This window comes from Sapajus apella, unplaced genomic scaffold, assembly GCF_009761245.1.
Source record: "Sapajus apella isolate SASKATOON/1434 unplaced genomic scaffold, GSC_monkey_1.0 scaffold99, whole genome shotgun sequence".
Lineage (NCBI taxonomy): Eukaryota > Metazoa > Chordata > Mammalia > Primates > Cebidae > Sapajus > Sapajus apella.
Genome location: NW_022437039.1, coordinates 1888020 through 1906123, shown reverse-complemented (window position 1 = coordinate 1906123; position 18104 = coordinate 1888020). Strand labels below are relative to the sequence as shown.

The window sequence follows — 18104 nt, the reverse complement described above, 5'->3', positions numbered from 1 at the left end:
ATTATAGTATTTATTAGGTAAAAAGGCAGGAAAACAGTTATTCACAACTATAATTACAGCTGCATAAAAACGTATACACAGAGGCTAGGAAAGAATATGCAAATAGAAATTGTTTCTATATTGGCAGGATGATGGATAATTTCCATACACTTTCCACCCCATTTTTCCAAAGTTTCTTAAAGCTGTTATAGGAGAAGGGCAATGTGAAGACTCAAATATCAACTTCACACTTGAATACTGCATTTTCAAACCAGAACATCAGCCTCTCCTGGTCACCACCTCTCCACCGGGACCCAGGCCCACCTTGTTTATGGGATCCTGAACCCTGTGTTTGTTATGCCCAAGAGCTAACCGACACTTGGCAATCACTGAGGAGGGACAGCCTGCCTAGTAAAGTGTTTACTCAGCTCCACTTTCTTGTACCACAGCCCAACGCTGTTTCCAGTTATGTCATTTTGTTGCCACTAAATTTATTTCCATCTTTGCCAAGAAAGTGAAACACTAAGTTTTTACACTAGAACACAACCTATGGCAGGAGTGAGGACACGGACAAGAATTCAGTTTTTTGACTTTTCTCTATCGACGAGCTCTTGTAACGTAAACCTTACTTAAATGATTTAACGAGACTTTCAGAAGCTATGAAACAATTTGATTACAAACTGGAGGATTAAAAAGAACAAGGGGTGGCCGGGCACGGTGGCTCACGCCTGTAATCCCAGCACTTTGGGAGGCCGAGGCGGGTGGATCATGAGGTCAAGAAATCGAGACCATCCTGGTCAACACGGTGAAACCCCGTCTCTACTAAAACTACAAAAAAATGAGCTGGGCATGGTGGCGCGTGCCTGTAATCCCAGCTACTCAGGAGGCTGAGGCTGAGGCAGGAGAATTGCCTGAACCCAGGAGGCGGAGGTTGCGGTAAGCCGAGATCGCGCCATTGCACTCCAGCCTGGGTAACAAGAGCGAAACTCCGTCTCCAAAAAAAAAAAAAAAAAAAAAGAACAAGGAGTAATGTTTGTTTAACATTAATTCTGAGAGCAAATATAGGACACTAGGCTCAAACATGCCAAGTTCAGATTCAGCTACTTCCACCTCAGTGTCACACTAAGAGATACTCCAAACCCCAACATGGCATAATTCATTTAAATCATTACATTCAAATACAATACTTGAATTTCCAACGCTGCAAACAAGCTGACAAAGGTGAGCTAGAGATTTGAATAGGATACTTTATTTGCTTTGTATATGGTGTTCAAATATTTTTTCAATTGAGAAAATCATTTTAGCAGTGGCTGACAATTTATCCTGCCCTAAAACACAAGGGATATTATATGAAACAATGCTTCTGACATCCTCTAAGAATCACTGGTGTAAAACCTACAGCTGTAGATTATGAGTACCACTGGAGCTGCATCACAAGTCCTGATGCTCAAGGTAAAACGTTATTTTAACTTAAAGGTAAATGACATACAACCAATGATCCATGCCTGGTTTACAGTTAGAAATGTGTTACTGAACAGACAATTCTCAGTGCTTACGGAACAATTCCCAATCACCAGAGGAAAATGGCAGCAATAGCTGCTATATCCTAAAGGTGGTGATGGTGGGTTTTAATGGGACAAGGATAGCGTTTAAAATCAAGCTCCTTTTCATTCATCGCATTTGAGGCATTCTTGTAATCGCTTCCTAACACTGGATACACAACACAAGGGAGCAACTGAAACCTAGCAGTAACGAAGCATATACTCTATGTATAACTTATATGTTTGCAAACTTTTGTCAATTTGCAAAACCCACAAAAGAATACGAAGATGAATCTGTCTCAGCTGCCCACTGCCAACATCATCCATCACATAAAAGAAAGATACCGTGTGGAAAACAAACTGACAGAAAACAGAAAAACAGAAAAAACAATCAAAGAAGAAAGCAAATTTTCCAGAAACAAAACCAAGAAAGGCCTAAAATGAAGCCTGACGGGCAAGGCTTACAGTGTTTGCTCACTCAGGATGAGAAGTTTGGAAAACGCTGACACCTTAACTGCCAACTCACTAAGGGTTTCTCTGGGCATCGAGCTTCACGCAGTGCAGAACCAACAGCAATCTGCCCAAACTGCTTCCAGGAAAGCCCAGCCACACTATGTCACCATACCTGAGCCAGCTCCTTAACGCGCTTCTCCAGGGGTGCTGGCAGGCCTTCGGGGAGAGAAGAGGGCTGCCTGAATTCCTGGTCCAATCCCACCCCAAGGGAATCGCTTCCATCATCCATATCACGGAAGGGGCTTCCTTCTGGAGACTCACTGAGCAGATGCTCCAAGTCCAAATCCGTCAGCGAGTCCATGGCAGTGGCCGCCTGGAGCAAGTCGTTGTCAGAAGTGGAGCCGAAGAGTGAGAGCAAAGGGTCAGAGGCACCCTCCAGTTCCCGCAGGCCCTGAGCTTCCGCTGACGAGACTGCAACAGGCTTATGCTCCTCCTCCCTTTTTTTCTGAGCCTCTTTCTCCTTCTGAAATTTCTTTAGCATCTCTTTAACGCTTAAAGCCCCGGAGTATTTCTTCTTCTTCTTCTCCTTACTGGCATTGAGGGCTGTGAAGCTGCAAACAACAGGGAAACTGGTCACTCAGACACAGGACACCTCCTAAGGGAACTCAAGAGGCCTTCACCCCTGATCCCAGGGCCATGGTCTCCAGGAGAACCTGTCACAGTCCACCCTGTTATTCCTCCTCCCTCCTCTTGGCATATGGAGCTCGTTCTTGCTGAGACCAAAGCTTGAGAGTTAATACAGGTTAGCAACACAGTGTCACATAATGCTAAATTTCCGATGGGTTTTTAGAAATCACTGCCAGGCTGAAATAAAAGGTTGCAAAAAGGGGCAGGGAGGGCAAGAAAAGTATTTAGAGGGAGAAAGCAGGAGCAGCAGAGAACAGCAGCAACTTGAGGAGCAGCTGGGGTGAGACCAAGTGAGGAGAAGGAAGCATGACCATAGACGACAACGGAAAACAGCAGAGACAGGAGGAGAACTGGGGCGGAAAGGAGCGCCCCAGAGAACGAGAAACATCAGCAGTCACACAGTGACAGGAATAGCTGCCAACACTGACAGTGGAACTATCTGACACACAGAGAGGTGCACGTCTATGCCCAGAATGGCACTGCGGGAGGCGTGCGGGAGGACAGGAAGGCCAGGCCCCGCTGCCTCTTCCGAAGCTGTGGGGAGGAGGTGAGTCGGCTCCCAGTCGTCCTGCCCTAACAGTTCAGGCTTATCCTAGCAAAGAAGCTGCTGCCTCTCACCCGGCTTTGGAAAACTTGGACTTTTTCGATTTCTTCTCCTTGTCATAAGTGTCATCTTTTTTCTTCTTCTTTATCTTCTCACCACCTTCCTTCAATTTCCGCTTCTGAGAATTAAAGACAAGGCACAGTTACACGGCTCCCTAACTCAGGGAGCAAGTGCACTACATGGCACTGGCCTTGCTCCGCCCGGGGCACATCCTGAGACCTGTCTCATTTTCTTCATGAACAAAAAGCTCTCCGATCAGTCCCTGGACCACAAACCCACAGCATTCCCACCGACGGTGTCTCCTGGAAACACCTGGGGCTGAGACAACAGTGACCATTCTGGAGCCTGAAACCTTTCTAGTTTGAAACAGTTACAAGTGAGCCCTACCTCTCGTTTCAAACACATCGGGAGTGGCAGACAGGTTTTTAAACACACTGATCCTAAGGCTGACTGGTTTTCAATGGGATGACAGACAGCCCTGGGAACTGAAGTCCTGTACACGTCCACAGAAGAGGGTCAGCAAGGGTGGTGCACACTCCCTCACTCCACATCCTTCCCACCCTGAGGCCACTTCCAGAAATGACCCCTGCTGAGCCTGCTGGGATGTCATGTGACATGGACACGATGACCGAGAGCTGAACAGAGCCCCCACAGGCACGTGTCCTCATCGGGGCACACGTGTGCAAGGTGAGCTATCAACCTGGCATGGCTCTGCCTTTCCAACAGCCTCCTGAGCCAGCCTAAACCGCCGTATATTCTGGCAAGTCACCTACTGATCTGATAGGGTCACGTCAAAAAGCATTCTGAAATCCAAAAGCAAGCACATTCTAACCTTTGGAGATTTTTTCTTCTTTTCTTTAATGAAGTCATCCTCAGACTCTGACGCTTGTCTAAACTGCAGGGTTCCCGAGTTAATGTAAAATCCTCCATACTTTGTAGTCAAAGAAGCAGGAACAAGCTCATCATACTGAAGGGGGGAAACAAACGGTCAGCTCCAAGTTTTGGTTCTGCAGTCCGAAGGTGAAAAGTAGGTCTCAAGAGAGAGGTGACTATATTCCTCTGCCACTTCCAAGAGTATGCTAAAACATCCTTCTGGTCAATCGTGAACATCTGAGCTACAAGGTGTTTTCGACGGATCTGGTCGTCATTTTCAGAAGAGGGAACTAATGCCCGGATCAAGAACGTCATTTCATCTCTCATCCGTGCTGCTACTGCCTCATGCTGGGAAGAGGGCACATCCACTCTGATCCCACCCCCAGCTTCCTGGCCAGTATCAGGAGGAGCCACAGTGCAGTGGTTCTGACATGGCATTTTCAGTAACTACTTACCGCCTCAGAGTTATCGATGAAGGAATCGGATTCATCATAACCATACCCCATATCAATCAAGTCCTGTATTCGGTCTTTTCTACGTTTCTTTCCACCCTAAAAATGTAAAAGCAATAGATCACATACTTTTTGATAAATACACATTATTGACTATTGCCTTAAACTTCATCGGCTATGATTCAAAGAGGTAACACACTAACTAGAACGATCACTCTCTCACATACACACAAACCCCAAAACCTTCTTTCCTGAACAACTTTTGACGTAGGACAGATTTCTATCTTTATAAAATGTCCTAGGACAGAAAAAGGAACTAAATGGCTTCTTATGCTTCGTACCAAAACATTTCTTCTAAGGTGGTCACAGGCCCTTCTCAGTTATTTGTCCAATTACCTCCTCACACTAGCTCTGCCATGCACCTTTTCTGTACCTTAATGCATTAGGTTTAATAACTGCTTCTGTTCTCTCCAAGCTTAATGCTTACTTCCAGAGCAGTGTTTACATGACAATCCACTAAAGGGATACAGAAATGTGTGGAAACCTCCCCATCCCAAGGAGGTTGCTTTGTTGCTCATGAATGAAATCTTACATATTTTTCTTCAAATTTCCGGGCAAGGGCCTCCACTTTATGTCTTTCCTTTTCTTCATCATTGAAAGGATCTGACAGATCTTTCTTCTGTAAAGAGATCATTCCACAAAAAGTAAGTCACAAAATATTCCCATGTTCTTATTCATAGCAACTTCACTGACTACTCAACACCTATAAGCTACATAATAAAAACAATGTTTTTATGAAAAGGACAAGGTAGAAAACATGCTACCATCTCATCAGTGTTTATCTTAATTAAGAAAAATTTCCATTCATGTAATTTAATAAAACTTGACTGAACGCCTAAAATTGCTCAGCACAGCATGAGGGGCTGCAGGGCTCAAACACAGCAAAGGGCCTTTAGAAAGAGATGCCCAACCACTAGACAATCATGTCTAATAAAGCGGACTTCCTTATTAACTCTAAAATTTACTTTACGCATTTAAAAACATTCTAGAAAAGAGTCTACTGACTTCCAAAATAGCCAATGATTCAAAAGCATTAAAATCCCACTGAATGCAGTGCAATTTCCTGAGAGCCATTCTGCCATACTGTTTAGAAAGGTCTGAATCTGTACTTCTCTTACTGCTACCAAAGTTAAACTCAGGCTTCCAAGGCTTATTTCCATTTTATAAGCTTACTCTTTCCTCATCAAATTTTCCAGAGGTAAGCCTTAAGCTTCTTGAGCAAGAAATCTAAAAAAAAATTTGTTTTTTTTTTTTTTTGAGATCAGAGTCTCACTCTGTCACCCAGGCTGCAGTGCAGGGGCACAATCATGACTCACTGCAGCCTCGACCTCCCCAGGTTCTGGTGATCCTCCTGCCTTGGCCTACTAAGTAGCTGGGACTACAGGCATCCAACACCATGCCCAGCTAATTTTTTAAAAGTTTTTTATATAGATAGGGTTTCCTCATGTTGCCTAGGCTGGTCTCAAGCTCCTGGGCTCTGCCCATCTTGCCCTCCCAAAGTGCTGGGATTATAGGTGAGAGCCACCACAGCAGGTGCTACGGTGCAGTGGTTCTGACATGGCATTTTCAGTAACTACTTACTGCCTCAGAGTTACCAACGAAGGAATCGGATTCATCATAACCATAAGTGGAAGAGGCCATGAGCCAGGAATCTTAATTTTATTAAGACTCCTATACCAAATATGCTTAAGACTTCAAGGCAGACGAAAAACACTAAAGCCTATATGCCTCGTTCAAACAGACTTTCTTATCTCACCCTCCCATCTCTGCCTACTAAAACAGTATCAGTTAAATGATTTGTGATATACACATAGAATGGATATTACACAGCATACATCTAATGAAGATACCACAAATGGGGAGTCTTTCAAACACACTTATCTGGATCTTCTAATTTTTCTACAATGATCACATATAACTTGAGTGGTTATATAACTGTAAGAAATCCCACCAACCTTGAGCAGCACTGGATTCTATGTATACTACTCAATGCCTTGCCAACAACAGTCTTCCAGTTACTACTATTTCCTGACTGTATGACAGAAGGTCCAGCTCTGTCCAAACACTAATCAGGATGTAAGCTCTCTTCTGTCCAAGCCCTCCAGGGCCTGTGTTGTACCAGACTTAAACAATGACCATATTGTAACTTCTGTTACCTATGGGTGCCATGCTCCTAAAATATCTACAGGATATTTGTTTTGAGGCTGGTACAGTGTTTTCTCTACCTTTCTATATTCCTGAGTCTAGTACAGTGCCTTCATAACTGTTAAGAAACACGCACTAGGCCGGGCGCGGTGGCTCATGCCTGTAATCCCAGCACTTTGGGAGGCCGAGGCGGGCGGATCACGAGGCCAAGAGATCGAGACCATCCTGGCCAACATGGTGAAACCCCATCTCTTTATACTAAAAACACAAAAATTAGCTGGGCATGGCGGCGTACACCTGTAGTCCCAGCTACTCGGGAGGCTGGGGCAGGAGGATTGCTTGAACCCGGGAGGCAGAGGTTGCAGTGCATCGAGATCATGCCACTGCACTCCTGCCTGGCAACAGAGGGAGACTCCGTCTCGAGAAAAAAAAAAAAAAAAGAAATACACTCTAAAAGAACTGATGCAAAAACGTGTCTGATTTTATTGTACTTTTAACACTGCAGAGTAGACCCATAACGATTTAGGAGTTCTGAACCCAAAGTCCACGACTCAATCCTCTGAAGTGAATCCAAAGTTCTCTGTGTATCCTCCATGCATTTTTCTGCAATGGAGAAGGGCATTTGGAGCCCCTAAAAAGGTGAAATTGGAGCACTGGAATTCTAATTTCAGTTGAGCTACTGATTTGGTTTGAGCCCATGAATAAACACACTAACCAACCCCTGCTACTGTCTCTTCCTCTCAAGGAAGAAGATATCATTTTACTGGAAAGGGATCATGAAGGGATTTGAAATTACTTTTTCTCATCCTGCCCACTGGCCCTCATCCAACAGGCTGACCCTTGGTACAGACTCATTGGCCTCCATTCTGGCAATCGAGCAATCAGATCTCAATCAAGGAAACACTTTTTTGTTTGTTTGCTTGGTTTTCTTGAGGGGTGGGGAATGGATTCTCGATGTCACCCAGGATGGAGTACAGTGGCGTGATCTCAGCTCACTGTAATCTCCACCTCCTGGGTTCAAGCAATTCTCATCCCTCAGCCTCCCTAACACCTGGGATTACAGGCTCGTGCCACCACGCCTGGCTAATTTTTGTTTTTTTATTTTTTATTTTGAGACGGAGTCTCGCTCTGTCACCCAGGCTGGAGTGCAGCGGTGTGATCTCAGCTCACTGAAACCGCCGGCCCCTAGGTTCAAGCAATTCTCCTGCCTCAGCCTCCCGAATAGCTGAGATTACATGTGTGCACTACCACGCCTGGCTGATTTCTGTATTTTTAGTAGAGATGGAGTTTTGCCACATTGGCCAGTCTGGTCTGGAACTCCTGACCTTAAGTGATCTGGCTGCTTCAGCCTCCCAAAGTGCCGGGATTATAGGCATAAGTCACTGTGCCCGGCCTCCCAGTTTGTTTTTGTTTTGAGACAGGGTCTTGCTCTTTCCCCCAGTGCGGTGGTGTGACAGTGGCTCACTCCAACCTTGACCTTCCAGGCTCAAGCAATCCTCCCACCTCAGCTTTCTGAGTAGCTGGAACTTCAGGCATGCACCATCATACCCAGCTAATTTCTGTATTATTTGGCACAGATGGAGTTTCACTATGTTGGCCAGGCTAGTCTTGAATTCCCGTGGTCAAGTGATCCTCATGTCTCAGTCTCCCAAAGTGCAAGGACTACAGGTGTGAGTCACCATGCCAGGCCAAGAAAACACATTTTTTAATCTCAGGAAAAAGAGATTAATCCTTCTAACCAAAAATACCCCCCCTAAGAGCACACCAGTGAATAAGAGCAACTGAGCACTTGGCACTGAGGCATACTGCTAGAAACTTCACAACATGATCTCATTCCACACTCAGACAGCTGTGAGCCAATTATCAGCCTCATCCCCATTTTACTAAGAGCCACTCTAGAGACCAGAATGCTGCGATTGTGGAGCCCACTTACTTTTTCCTCAGAGCCTAGCACAGTGCAAAGGTAGAAGTGTTGAAAAATGCTTTTCACCTAGGTGGTACTCAAATACCATAAGATTCCATCTACATAAAATACAAAAACACACAAATCTAAGTTGATCCAAGTTGTTAGAAATCAGGGCAGTGGTTGCCCATGAATATTGGGGTAGTCTTCGGACAGTGCAGAAGGAGGGTTTTCTGGAGTCCTGATAAATATATTTCGCGACCCAGGTACAGGTTACATGGGTGTACTGAGTTCATGAAAATCCATCAAGTTGTGGCTAGGCAAGGAGGCTCATGCCTGTAAACCCAGCACTTTGGGAGGTCAAGGCAGACAGATCACTTGAGGCCAAGAGTCTGAGACCAGCCTGGCCAACATACTGAAATGGTCTCTACTAAAAATACAAAAATTAGCTGGGTGTGGTGGTGTGCACCTGTAAGCCCAGGGAGGGTGAGGGAGCAGAATCACTTGAATCCGGGGAGCAAAGGTTACAGCGAGCTGACATCATGCCAATGCACTCCAGCCTGGGTGACAGAGTGAGACTGTCTCAAAAAAAAAAAATATATATATATATGTATATATATATATATCTCCATCAAGTTGTGCATTTGTCACATGTAATGTACTTAGCCTAATTTAAAAAAGTTTATAGGTCCAGGTACAATGGCTCATGTGCCACTGGCTCCCAAATCTCGACACTCTGGAGTCCAAGGTAGGCAGGAGGATCACTTGAAGCCAGGAGTTTCAGACCAGCCTGGGCAACACAGTGAGACCCCATCTTTAAAAAAAAATTGTTTTTAATTAGCCAGGTACAGTGTCACAAGCTTGTACTCCCAGCTACTCAGGAGGCTGAGGTGTGAGGTTCATTTGAGGCACTTAAAAATGCTCTTCACCAATCACGTGCAGTGGCTCATGCCTGTAATCCCAGCACTTTGGGAGGCTGAGGCAGGCAGATAATGAGTTTAGGAGTTCAAAACCAGCCTGGCTAACATGATGAAACCCTGTCTCTACTAAAGATACAAAAAATGGGCATAGTGGCGTGCGCCTATAATCCTAGCTCTTCGGAAGGCTAGGCATGAGAATCACTTGAACCTGGGAGGTGGAGGTTACAGTTAGCTGAGATCGCACCATTGCGCTCCTGGGTGACAGGGTGAGACTCTGTCTCAAAAAAAAAAAAAAAAAAAAAAAAAAAAGCAGTCTCTATGTTTTCTTGTCTGCCCCTATACTAGGTAGACAACAAGATTCCCTTGGAAGAAAAAAATGTCCAGCATGAAGTTCTAACACTGGAAATGTCAGGGACTGGTTTCATTTAAGCCTAATGTTTATAATCTAGGCACAGAAAAATTTACTGTTTTAAAAATTTATATTAATTAGCTATTATTTAAATTAACCTCTCCCTTTGTGCACAGAGGTAAGAGCAGCAAACCTCGTGCTTGCCTTGAGTGAGTGACAGGATCTTGGGGCAGCCAAAATCTCAGTAAGTCTTGCCTCCTAACTCCGGAAGCCCCACATGTACACAATGACCCCTGTGCGTTAGAGCCACAGTGCCTCTGGGAACCCAGGAGTGTACCTTGTCTCCAGGCTGAAGGCCTTTCACCTTCCCTCGGATATTCTTCACCAGCTCTGGGTAGAAGAACTCTGGGCAGCGTTTGTGATCTGGTTCAAAGAGGGTGAGTGTAATTCGAACAGCTGCTGCGGCCGGCTCACAGTCCTGATGCTGTTCTGCTCCCCCAGCCTCCTCCTTCCGGGACTTCTTCAAAAATGCAGGATTCAGGGAACCTGGGAGAGAGGTGAACTGGACCCTGTGGGGCTCCGACATGGCTACCAACAAGTCTTAGCGGGTGTCACTGCATGGCTTCTGTTAACATTGAAAAGAAGAGCCAGGTCAAACGAAGATGATAAAATAGTTTACCTGTCTAATTAAACAGATTTAAGTTTAAGAAAATTTAATTGTCTTAAACTTCCTAACAAACACTCCTGCCCTGCGTACCAGCCTCTTACACCCAAACACTGCCCTTGCCAAAATAACAAATTATCACATGTCAAAGACCTTCAAAATCACTTGAGAATCATCAAAATAGATTCTGAATCCAGAATTCTAAATGTTCACAGAATAAAAATATGCTAATACATGTTATACATGTTCTGCTTACTTCATAATTTTGTGTCCTGCTTTTTAAAGTTTATATTCTAGTGTGAACTTTCTACCATACCAATAAATAAGGATATTCATTGCAGCCTTGTTTATACAAGAAAAATGACGGAAGCAACCAAAATGACAATCACAAAATAGTTGAATAAATTGTGACTTTCTTACTGATTTGTAAGGGCTCTTGATATTATATATAAATTATTATAGATGTATAACACCTGTCATATCTCTTTTAAGTGCTTTTTCTTGTTTTGTTTTTTAATTTGCAGTTTAATGTTGCTTAGAGTGAGGTATGATAGAGTCTTGCTGTTATACCCAAGCTGGAGAGCAGTGGCCCAATCACAGCCACTTCAGCCCCAACCTCCCACGCTCAAGCAAACCTCTCACTTCAGCCTCTCGAGTAGCTGAGACTACAGGTATATACCAACACACCTGGCTAATTTTTTCTATTTTTTGTAGAGATGCTGACCTACTCTGTTGCCCAGGTTGGTCTTAAACTCACAACCTCAAGTGACCCTCCTCCCAAGGAAATGTTACAGTCAAAATTAGGCTCTTTTCCTTTGTGACTCCTCCCATTTCTTTAATGCCTAGAATGTCTCCAACCAGATCTTAGAGAAAAACTTGTGTATATGGGTTTTGTTTTGTTTTGTTTTTGAGACAGGGTCTCACTCTGTTGCCCATGCTGCAATGAAGTGACCCAATCTCAGCTCACTGCAGCCTCAACCTCCCAGGCTAACGCAATCCTCCTACCTCAGCACCCCTAGTAGTTGGAACTACAGGCCTGTGCCACCCACCATGCCCAGCTAATTTTTTTATTTTTTGTAGGAATGTTGTTTTGCCATGTTGTCCAGGCTGATCTGAACTCCTGGGCTCAGGTGATCCTCCTGCCTTGGCCTCCCAAAGTGCTGGGATTACAGCTGTGAGCCACTGAGCCTGGCCTATATGGTGGTTTATTGATATTTTTTCACATTTACCTCATTAACACCAGCTGAATTTGCTATGCTTTAAAGTATGAGGAGAGGCTCTAACTTGGTTTCTTCCAGCATCAATCACTGCAGAATCCTTCCTTCCTCTGCTGATTTGGCATATACTGCGAAGTAACATCACAGATATCTAAGGTCTGGTTCTGAAGTCCATCGGTCATATTAATCTAGTATTTAGAGATTCTTTAACCAGTCTGCTCTGTTTCGAAAAGTTTCATATTTTAATAATGTGAAGTTAAAACTCACATTTAGGCTGGGTATGGTGGCTCACGACTGTCATCCCAGGACTTTGGGAGGCCGAGGAGGACGGATAACAAGGTTAGGAGTCCGAGACCAGCCTGACCAACATGGTGAAACCCCAACTCTACTAAAAATACAAAAATTAGCCAGGCGTGGTGGCGTGCCCCTGTAATTCCAGCTACTCGGGAGGCTGAGGCAGGAGAATCACTTGAATCCAGAAGGCAGAGGTTGCATGAGCTGAGATCTTGCCATTGCACTCCAGCCTGGGCAACAATGTGAGACTTAGTTTCAAAAAAAAAAAAAAAAAAAAAAACCTCACATTTATTATCCTTCTTTATAAATAATACTTTCCCATTCCAGCCTATGTATTATTTTGACAGGTTTCCAAAAAACTCACTGTATTTTGGTTGTTAATGAATCACAAAAGTGAATTCAGGAAATTTAGTATAGGTCGTATATATACACATGTAAATGTGTATATAGCCAATATTCACTTGTCGAATTAGGGCCGTAAAATTGCAATTTATAAGATCAGATAATGGAACAAAATATCTACAAATGAGGAGTTAAAATAATTCTAATCAGGCCGCAGAACGATAAGCAGCAAAACAGTCTGGTGCTCCAAAAGACCATCTCCTAGCACACACTAAGATGTTAAAGATTTCCCTAAAAGAAACCTCCAAGGCCCTCAGGAGATCTGTGATACACTGGGTTGTGGAAATAAATCCGAACTGAAGGTTTACAGATTCCCGCACTAATAGAACCGCAACGGTCTCACTTTAAGAAGGGAATCCGGTTGGGCAAGGTGGCTCATGTCTGTAATCCCAGCACTTTGTGAGGCTGAGGCAGGTGGAACATGATCAGAAGTTCAAGACCAGCCTGGCCAAGACGGTGAAGCTCCATCTTTACAAAAATAAAGTCAGGTGTGGTGGCATGTGCCTGTAGTCCCAGCTACTCAGGAGGCTAAGGCAGGAGAATTGCTTGAACCTGGGAGGTGGAGGTTACAGTGAGCCGAGATCGCACCACTGCACTGCAGCCTAGAGGACAAAGCAAGACTCCATCTCCAAAAAAAAAAAAAAAAAAAAAAAAAAAAGAAGGGAATCCAATGGGATGTAGGAAGGTCATCCCACAAGTGGCAACCAGGTCCTACTCTCCTTGTCCAGGCAGTAAACACACAACCTTATCTCAGTCCAAGTCTGAGAGACTGCAGCTTCAATACTAGATGGTACAACTGCTCCTGCAAGCACAAGCCGGTATACAAATAGGACTACAGGATAAAGTAAGTCAAACCTGTTGTCTATTAACATGAAGATTTTGGGTTGTTTTATAATCACTATGATAATGTTCTGCTGTTGCTAACCCATTTGGAACATTTAAGAGAATCAGATACGTTAAACAATGGTATGTTGGACTTACGACCTTAATTCAAAATGCTTAAGAAAATATAATTAAGTTCAAACATGTTTGAATGTTTAAAAAAATTTACATGTTTATTAGACTTACATTTATATGTTTATTAGACTTATGAAAGTTGCTGAAGTCCTTGGAAAGGCTTCTTTTTTTTTTTTTTTTTTTTTTTTTTTTTTTTTTTTTTTTTTTTTTTAAATAAAAGACAGTTGCCTCCTCACTCCTGTTGCCCAGGCTGGAGTGCAGTGTAGTGGCACCACGTCAGCTCACTGCAGCCTCAACTTCCCGGACTCAGGTGATTCTCCTATCCCAGTCTCCTAAGTAGCTGGGGCTACAGGTACCCACCACTACACCAGGCTTTTTTTCTTCTTTTTTTTTTTTTTTCCCAAGTAGAGACTGGGTTTCACCATGTTGCCCAGGCTGGTCTCAACTGCCTAGACTCAAGCAATTCGTCAACCTCGCCTTGCAAAGGTTTTACTACTAAGTTCACCACTTTAGAAGTTTGAAGTATTTGAGAGAATCAGAAATATAAGGCTTTAAGTGCAGTTTAAAACATTTAAGATAATTAACTTTGTAAAAAGAGTTAATTGTATAAGGGAATTTAATCTGTTCAACTGATGCCTTAATTGAACCTTTGTCAAAGATCGAGTTTTTTAAAAAAGTTCTTAAATTTGTAAATAAAACAAGATTTGTGAGTAATACTTAAAAATAGGTAAGTTTTTAAATACTCAACATTAGCCCAGCATAGGGGCTCACACCTGTAATCTCAACACTTCAGGAGGATTGCTTAAGCCCAGGAGTTCAAGACCAGCCTGGGCAACACAGTGAGACCATCTATACAAGAAATACAAAAATCAGCTGAGGTGTGGTGGCATGCACATGTGGTCCCCACTCCTCAGTAGGCTGAGCTGGGAGAATCCGTTGAGCCAGGGAGATTAAGGCTGAAGTGTGCAGTGATTGTGCCACTGCACTCAACCCTGGGTAACAGTGCAAGACTCTGTCTCAAATAATAATAATTATTATTATTAATAAATATTCAACTCTAATGAGTTGAACATTAAGTATAGAAGTCTACACATAGAAACATCCGTCTCAAGGCTGGGTACAGTTGCTCACTTCCCGTAATCCCAGCGCTTTAGCAGGCTAAGGCAGGATAATTGCTGGAGCCTAGGAGTTTGAGACCAGCCTGGGCAGCATGGTGAGACCTCATTTCCAAAAAAAAAAATTTTTTTTCATTAGCCAGGTGTAGTGGCACACCCATGGACTCTCAGCTACTAAGGAGGCTGACCTGAGAGGATGGCTTGAGCCCTGAGCCTGGGAAGGTCCAGGCTGCAGTGAGCCATGATCCTGCTACTGCACTCCAGCCTGGGCAACAAGAGCGAAACTCCATCTCAAAAAAGAAAAGAAAAAGATCCCCCTTTTAAAGCCTCAGCTGATGTTACTGAGAAAATATTAGCCTTCCCTGTCCCTTGGTTGTTCTCAGGAATATCATATTTTTTCTTACTTTAAATATATCCTTTTAATCACTGTATTTTCAAACTGGTTATTGACGAAACAGAAAAACTAACAGCGTATTACAATTTATAAAGAGTACCCTTCCTGAATTCTTATTTTAATGGCTTTTTTTCAAAACAGGCAGACCTATCATCCACAGAAATGAGAATTCTGTCTTCCCTTTTCCACAATTGCATTTCTTAATTTTTGTTTCCTGTCTTATTGCATTGGCTAGAACTTTCAGGATATTACACAATATATTCTGACTGTCTAATCGTGATAACGTACCATGTTTCTGATGTTAAGGGGAATACCTCTAGATTTTGGTGCAATGTTGATTTAAGATTTTGGGGTGGGGGAGGGAAAGGAGTCTCTGTCGTCCAGGCTGAAGTGTGATGCTGCGATCTCAGCTGACTGCAATCTCGCCTCCTGGGTTCAAGCGATTCTCCTGCCTCAGTCTCCAGGGTAGCTGGGATTACAGGCATGTGCCAGCACGCCCGGCTAATTTTGTATTTTCAGTAGAGACGGAGTTTGACCGTTTTGGCCAGGCTGGTCTCGAACTACTGACCTCGGGTTGCCCGCACGCATTGGCCTCCCAAAATGCTGGGGTTACAGGCTTATGCCACCATGCCCAGCCAAGATTCATGTTTTTAATTAAATTATTAAAATACCCTTCAATTCCTCACAAACTCAATTTTAAACTTAAATACATATGTTAAATTTCTATTAAATTATTCCCTGATATCTTAAACACTTCAAAAATCGCTTTGTCTTAAAAACACACACTCACTAAATGACAGTCTGCGCACGTATTTCATGGTACTTCAGGGGAACTTATCTCCAAACAATCATCAAGCTGCTGGACAACCCAGTAGGCTAAACAGCGACTTGCGGCCGAAACCTCTAAACACCACAATGCCTTGGGGAAGTGCGTGTGGACCCGTTACCTTTTCCAGCAGGCAGTGACTCAACAAGAGTCCGACACCAACTTTAGGTCAATCCTTGACACTGTGGAGTCTGTAATTGGGACTGGGATCTTTTGCATAATTGTTTCTACCTGGTCTGCTGAGTTTGGGCTCGCGCTGCGCTCAACTGCAGTTAACACTTCCCAGTTCATGGTTCAGTTTTAAAGTGTCCGAACTACGCCCGGCATCTGTCTTCCTGTTGTCACAACTTTTTCAAAAGTGCAAAAACTAAAGCAAGGCTAACGGGAGAGCCCGGTCCCGACAACGACACGCACCTTTGTCCCCAACGCCGACGCGGGCCGCAGACGTCCTCCCGCGGCGGTCCTCATGCCGGCCAGGGCCCCGGGCGGTCGCGCAGCTAGCGGTCGGCTCCCGAGCCGCGGCTCCCGGCGGGCGGGCGGCCCGTGCCTCGGCCCATGGCCGGGTCCCGGCGCCCAGAGAAGCTTGGGGTGCCGAGCCGCGCGCGGGTCCAGGAAGAAGCGGAGAAATGCCAACTCGACGTCCGCGTAGCCACTCTGGGGACACCCGGGGGTCGGGGAAACAGTCGCCGGGCGCCCCGGGAGAACTTGCAAAGCTGGACCCCGCGCTCACACGCCGCCTCCGAAAGCGGCCGTCGGGAGGAGTGCTCCAAAGAACCCGGGCGGCGGGAGCGGACGGGCGCGGACACCCGGGCCTCCCGGCCTGCGATCAAGCGGAGCCGCCGGGCACGGGAGCCCAGACCTAGGCGGAGGCTGAGTTCCAGGCCGCGCCGAGCTCCGTCAGGGCAGCTCCCGGGCGCAGAGACGCGGCCGACCGGCGCCTCGGGCTCGGGAATGGCCCCGGGGCCCGCGCCGGACTAACGGCCGTAACGGAAGCGCCAAGAGGGGAGGGGCGCCGACTCCAAGGCCCGGGGGCGGGGCGGGCCGCGAGGCCGGCTCCCTCTTGCGCTCAGCCGGTCGCACAGTCGCCGCCGCCGCCTCAGACCGCGGACGCTTCGTTGTCACGAGCCGGAGGGAGGGGGAAGGAGCCGGGAATCTCTGCGCTTCGGCGCGCGGAGACCGCGGCGCTCGCATCACGTGCCTCTTGGCTGGCCAATGAGCCCCGGCAGGCGCGGTGACGTCAGAGCAGCGGCGGGGCCGATGACAGCCGGCCCCTGTCACGTGGTCTGGCCCACTCCAATGGGCGGCGCCGGGGCGACCTGCTGTTCCCGGCGGCCCGTGCGTCGGCGGTGGTTGGGTGGTAAGATGGCGGCTGTGAGTCTGCGGCTCGGCGACTTGGTGTGGTGAGTCCAGGCGGCCGGGCCAACCGAGACGCGCCGGGGAACTGCCCGCCTGTGCGCGGGGTTCGCGGCCGGCCTAGGAGCTGCCTTTCTATGCGCTCCAGGTCGTGGAGAGAGGGGAAGAGAAGGTGCCGGCGCTTGCGAGCGGCGCCGGGCGGAAGGGGCAGTCCAGCCCCGGGGGACCGAGGCCGAGAGTGGCCACGGCGGGCACCGGCTCTGATCTCCGAGGCCGCCCGGGAGGGGGCTGCACTCGGGGCCCAGATATCGGCTGTCATGGTGAAGAGAGCCGCTGGTGCCGCGAGGCTTCCCCGGACGCCGGGTCCCCGGGGTCTTACTGCGGCTTCCCAGAAAGCAAAAGCGCCGGGGACCGGACCCGCGAGTCCATCTCGCCGGTGCTAGTCAGTCAAAGCCCTGGTTGCGATGCAGCCGACCTGTGCGGGCAGCGCAGCCGGGGGTGTCTTAAACCGGACTGCTTTTGTTGCCCCGCGAAGAAACGGCGGGGGGACTTCTCCTTTCCAACTGATGGCTTGGCAGTGACCAGTGCCGGCTTGGGTGCCTCCCGTGGTCTGCTTCTGTGTCCCAGACAACCGCCCGAACCAAGACTGATTGTCGCCGCCTCCCTCGAGCTGCGTAGCTTGTTTCTCCACCCAGAGGAAGGCTTCCATTAGCATTTGTCAAAGCCAGGCAGGTCTCCTGTTGAATTAAACCAGACTTAGGGAGGGGAAGTCTGTGTTTACAGAGGAAACTGTCCTCCCACCCCCGTCATTAAGAAGCTCTAGACAAGTGACTTTTGACAATTTTGTTCTGTATTCATTATCAACAGAAGAATGGACATACGTTGTGCACATAAGAATACAACTTTACGTTTTACT

General features: G+C 46.2%; 2 protein-coding genes across 16 annotated transcripts in view; one reads left to right on the top strand and one right to left on the bottom strand.

Annotated features, from left to right (window-relative positions):
* UBN1 (ubinuclein 1) overlaps window positions 1-16982 on the bottom strand; it is a 35241-nt gene extending 18259 nt beyond the window's left edge. For 3 of the 9 annotated variants that reach the window (XR_004262568.1, XM_032258037.1, XM_032258031.1), the window contains exons 1-7: window positions 16250-16383; window positions 10304-10591; window positions 5182-5268; window positions 4593-4688; window positions 4097-4231; window positions 3279-3382; window positions 2146-2584 (exon numbers count right to left, since the gene is read on the bottom strand). Coding sequence is in view for 8 of the 9 variants with exons in the window: in XM_032258037.1 (XP_032113928.1) it covers window positions 2146-2584; window positions 3279-3382; window positions 4097-4231; window positions 4593-4688; window positions 5182-5268; window positions 10304-10552 (1110 nt within the window). In the remaining variant the exon portion in view is untranslated. Of the gene's footprint in view, window positions 1-2145; window positions 2585-3278; window positions 3383-4096; window positions 4232-4592; window positions 4689-5181; window positions 5269-10303; window positions 11563-15956 lie in introns of those variants that run through there. The other 6 variants (XM_032258038.1, XM_032258032.1, XM_032258035.1 and 3 more) reach the window with 5 other exon arrangements.
* A 98-nt stretch (window positions 16983-17080) lies between these two features.
* Window positions 17081-18104, top strand: part of GLYR1 (glyoxylate reductase 1 homolog) — a 44394-nt gene continuing 43370 nt past the window's right edge. For 5 of the 7 annotated variants that reach the window (XR_004262569.1, XR_004262570.1, XM_032258040.1 and 2 more), the window contains exon 1: window positions 17081-17235. Coding sequence is in view for 5 of the 7 variants with exons in the window: in XM_032258040.1 (XP_032113931.1) it covers window positions 17093-17235 (143 nt within the window). In the remaining 2 variants the exon portion in view is untranslated. The remainder of the gene's footprint in view (window positions 17236-18104) is intronic. The other 2 variants (XM_032258043.1, XM_032258041.1) reach the window with 1 other exon arrangement.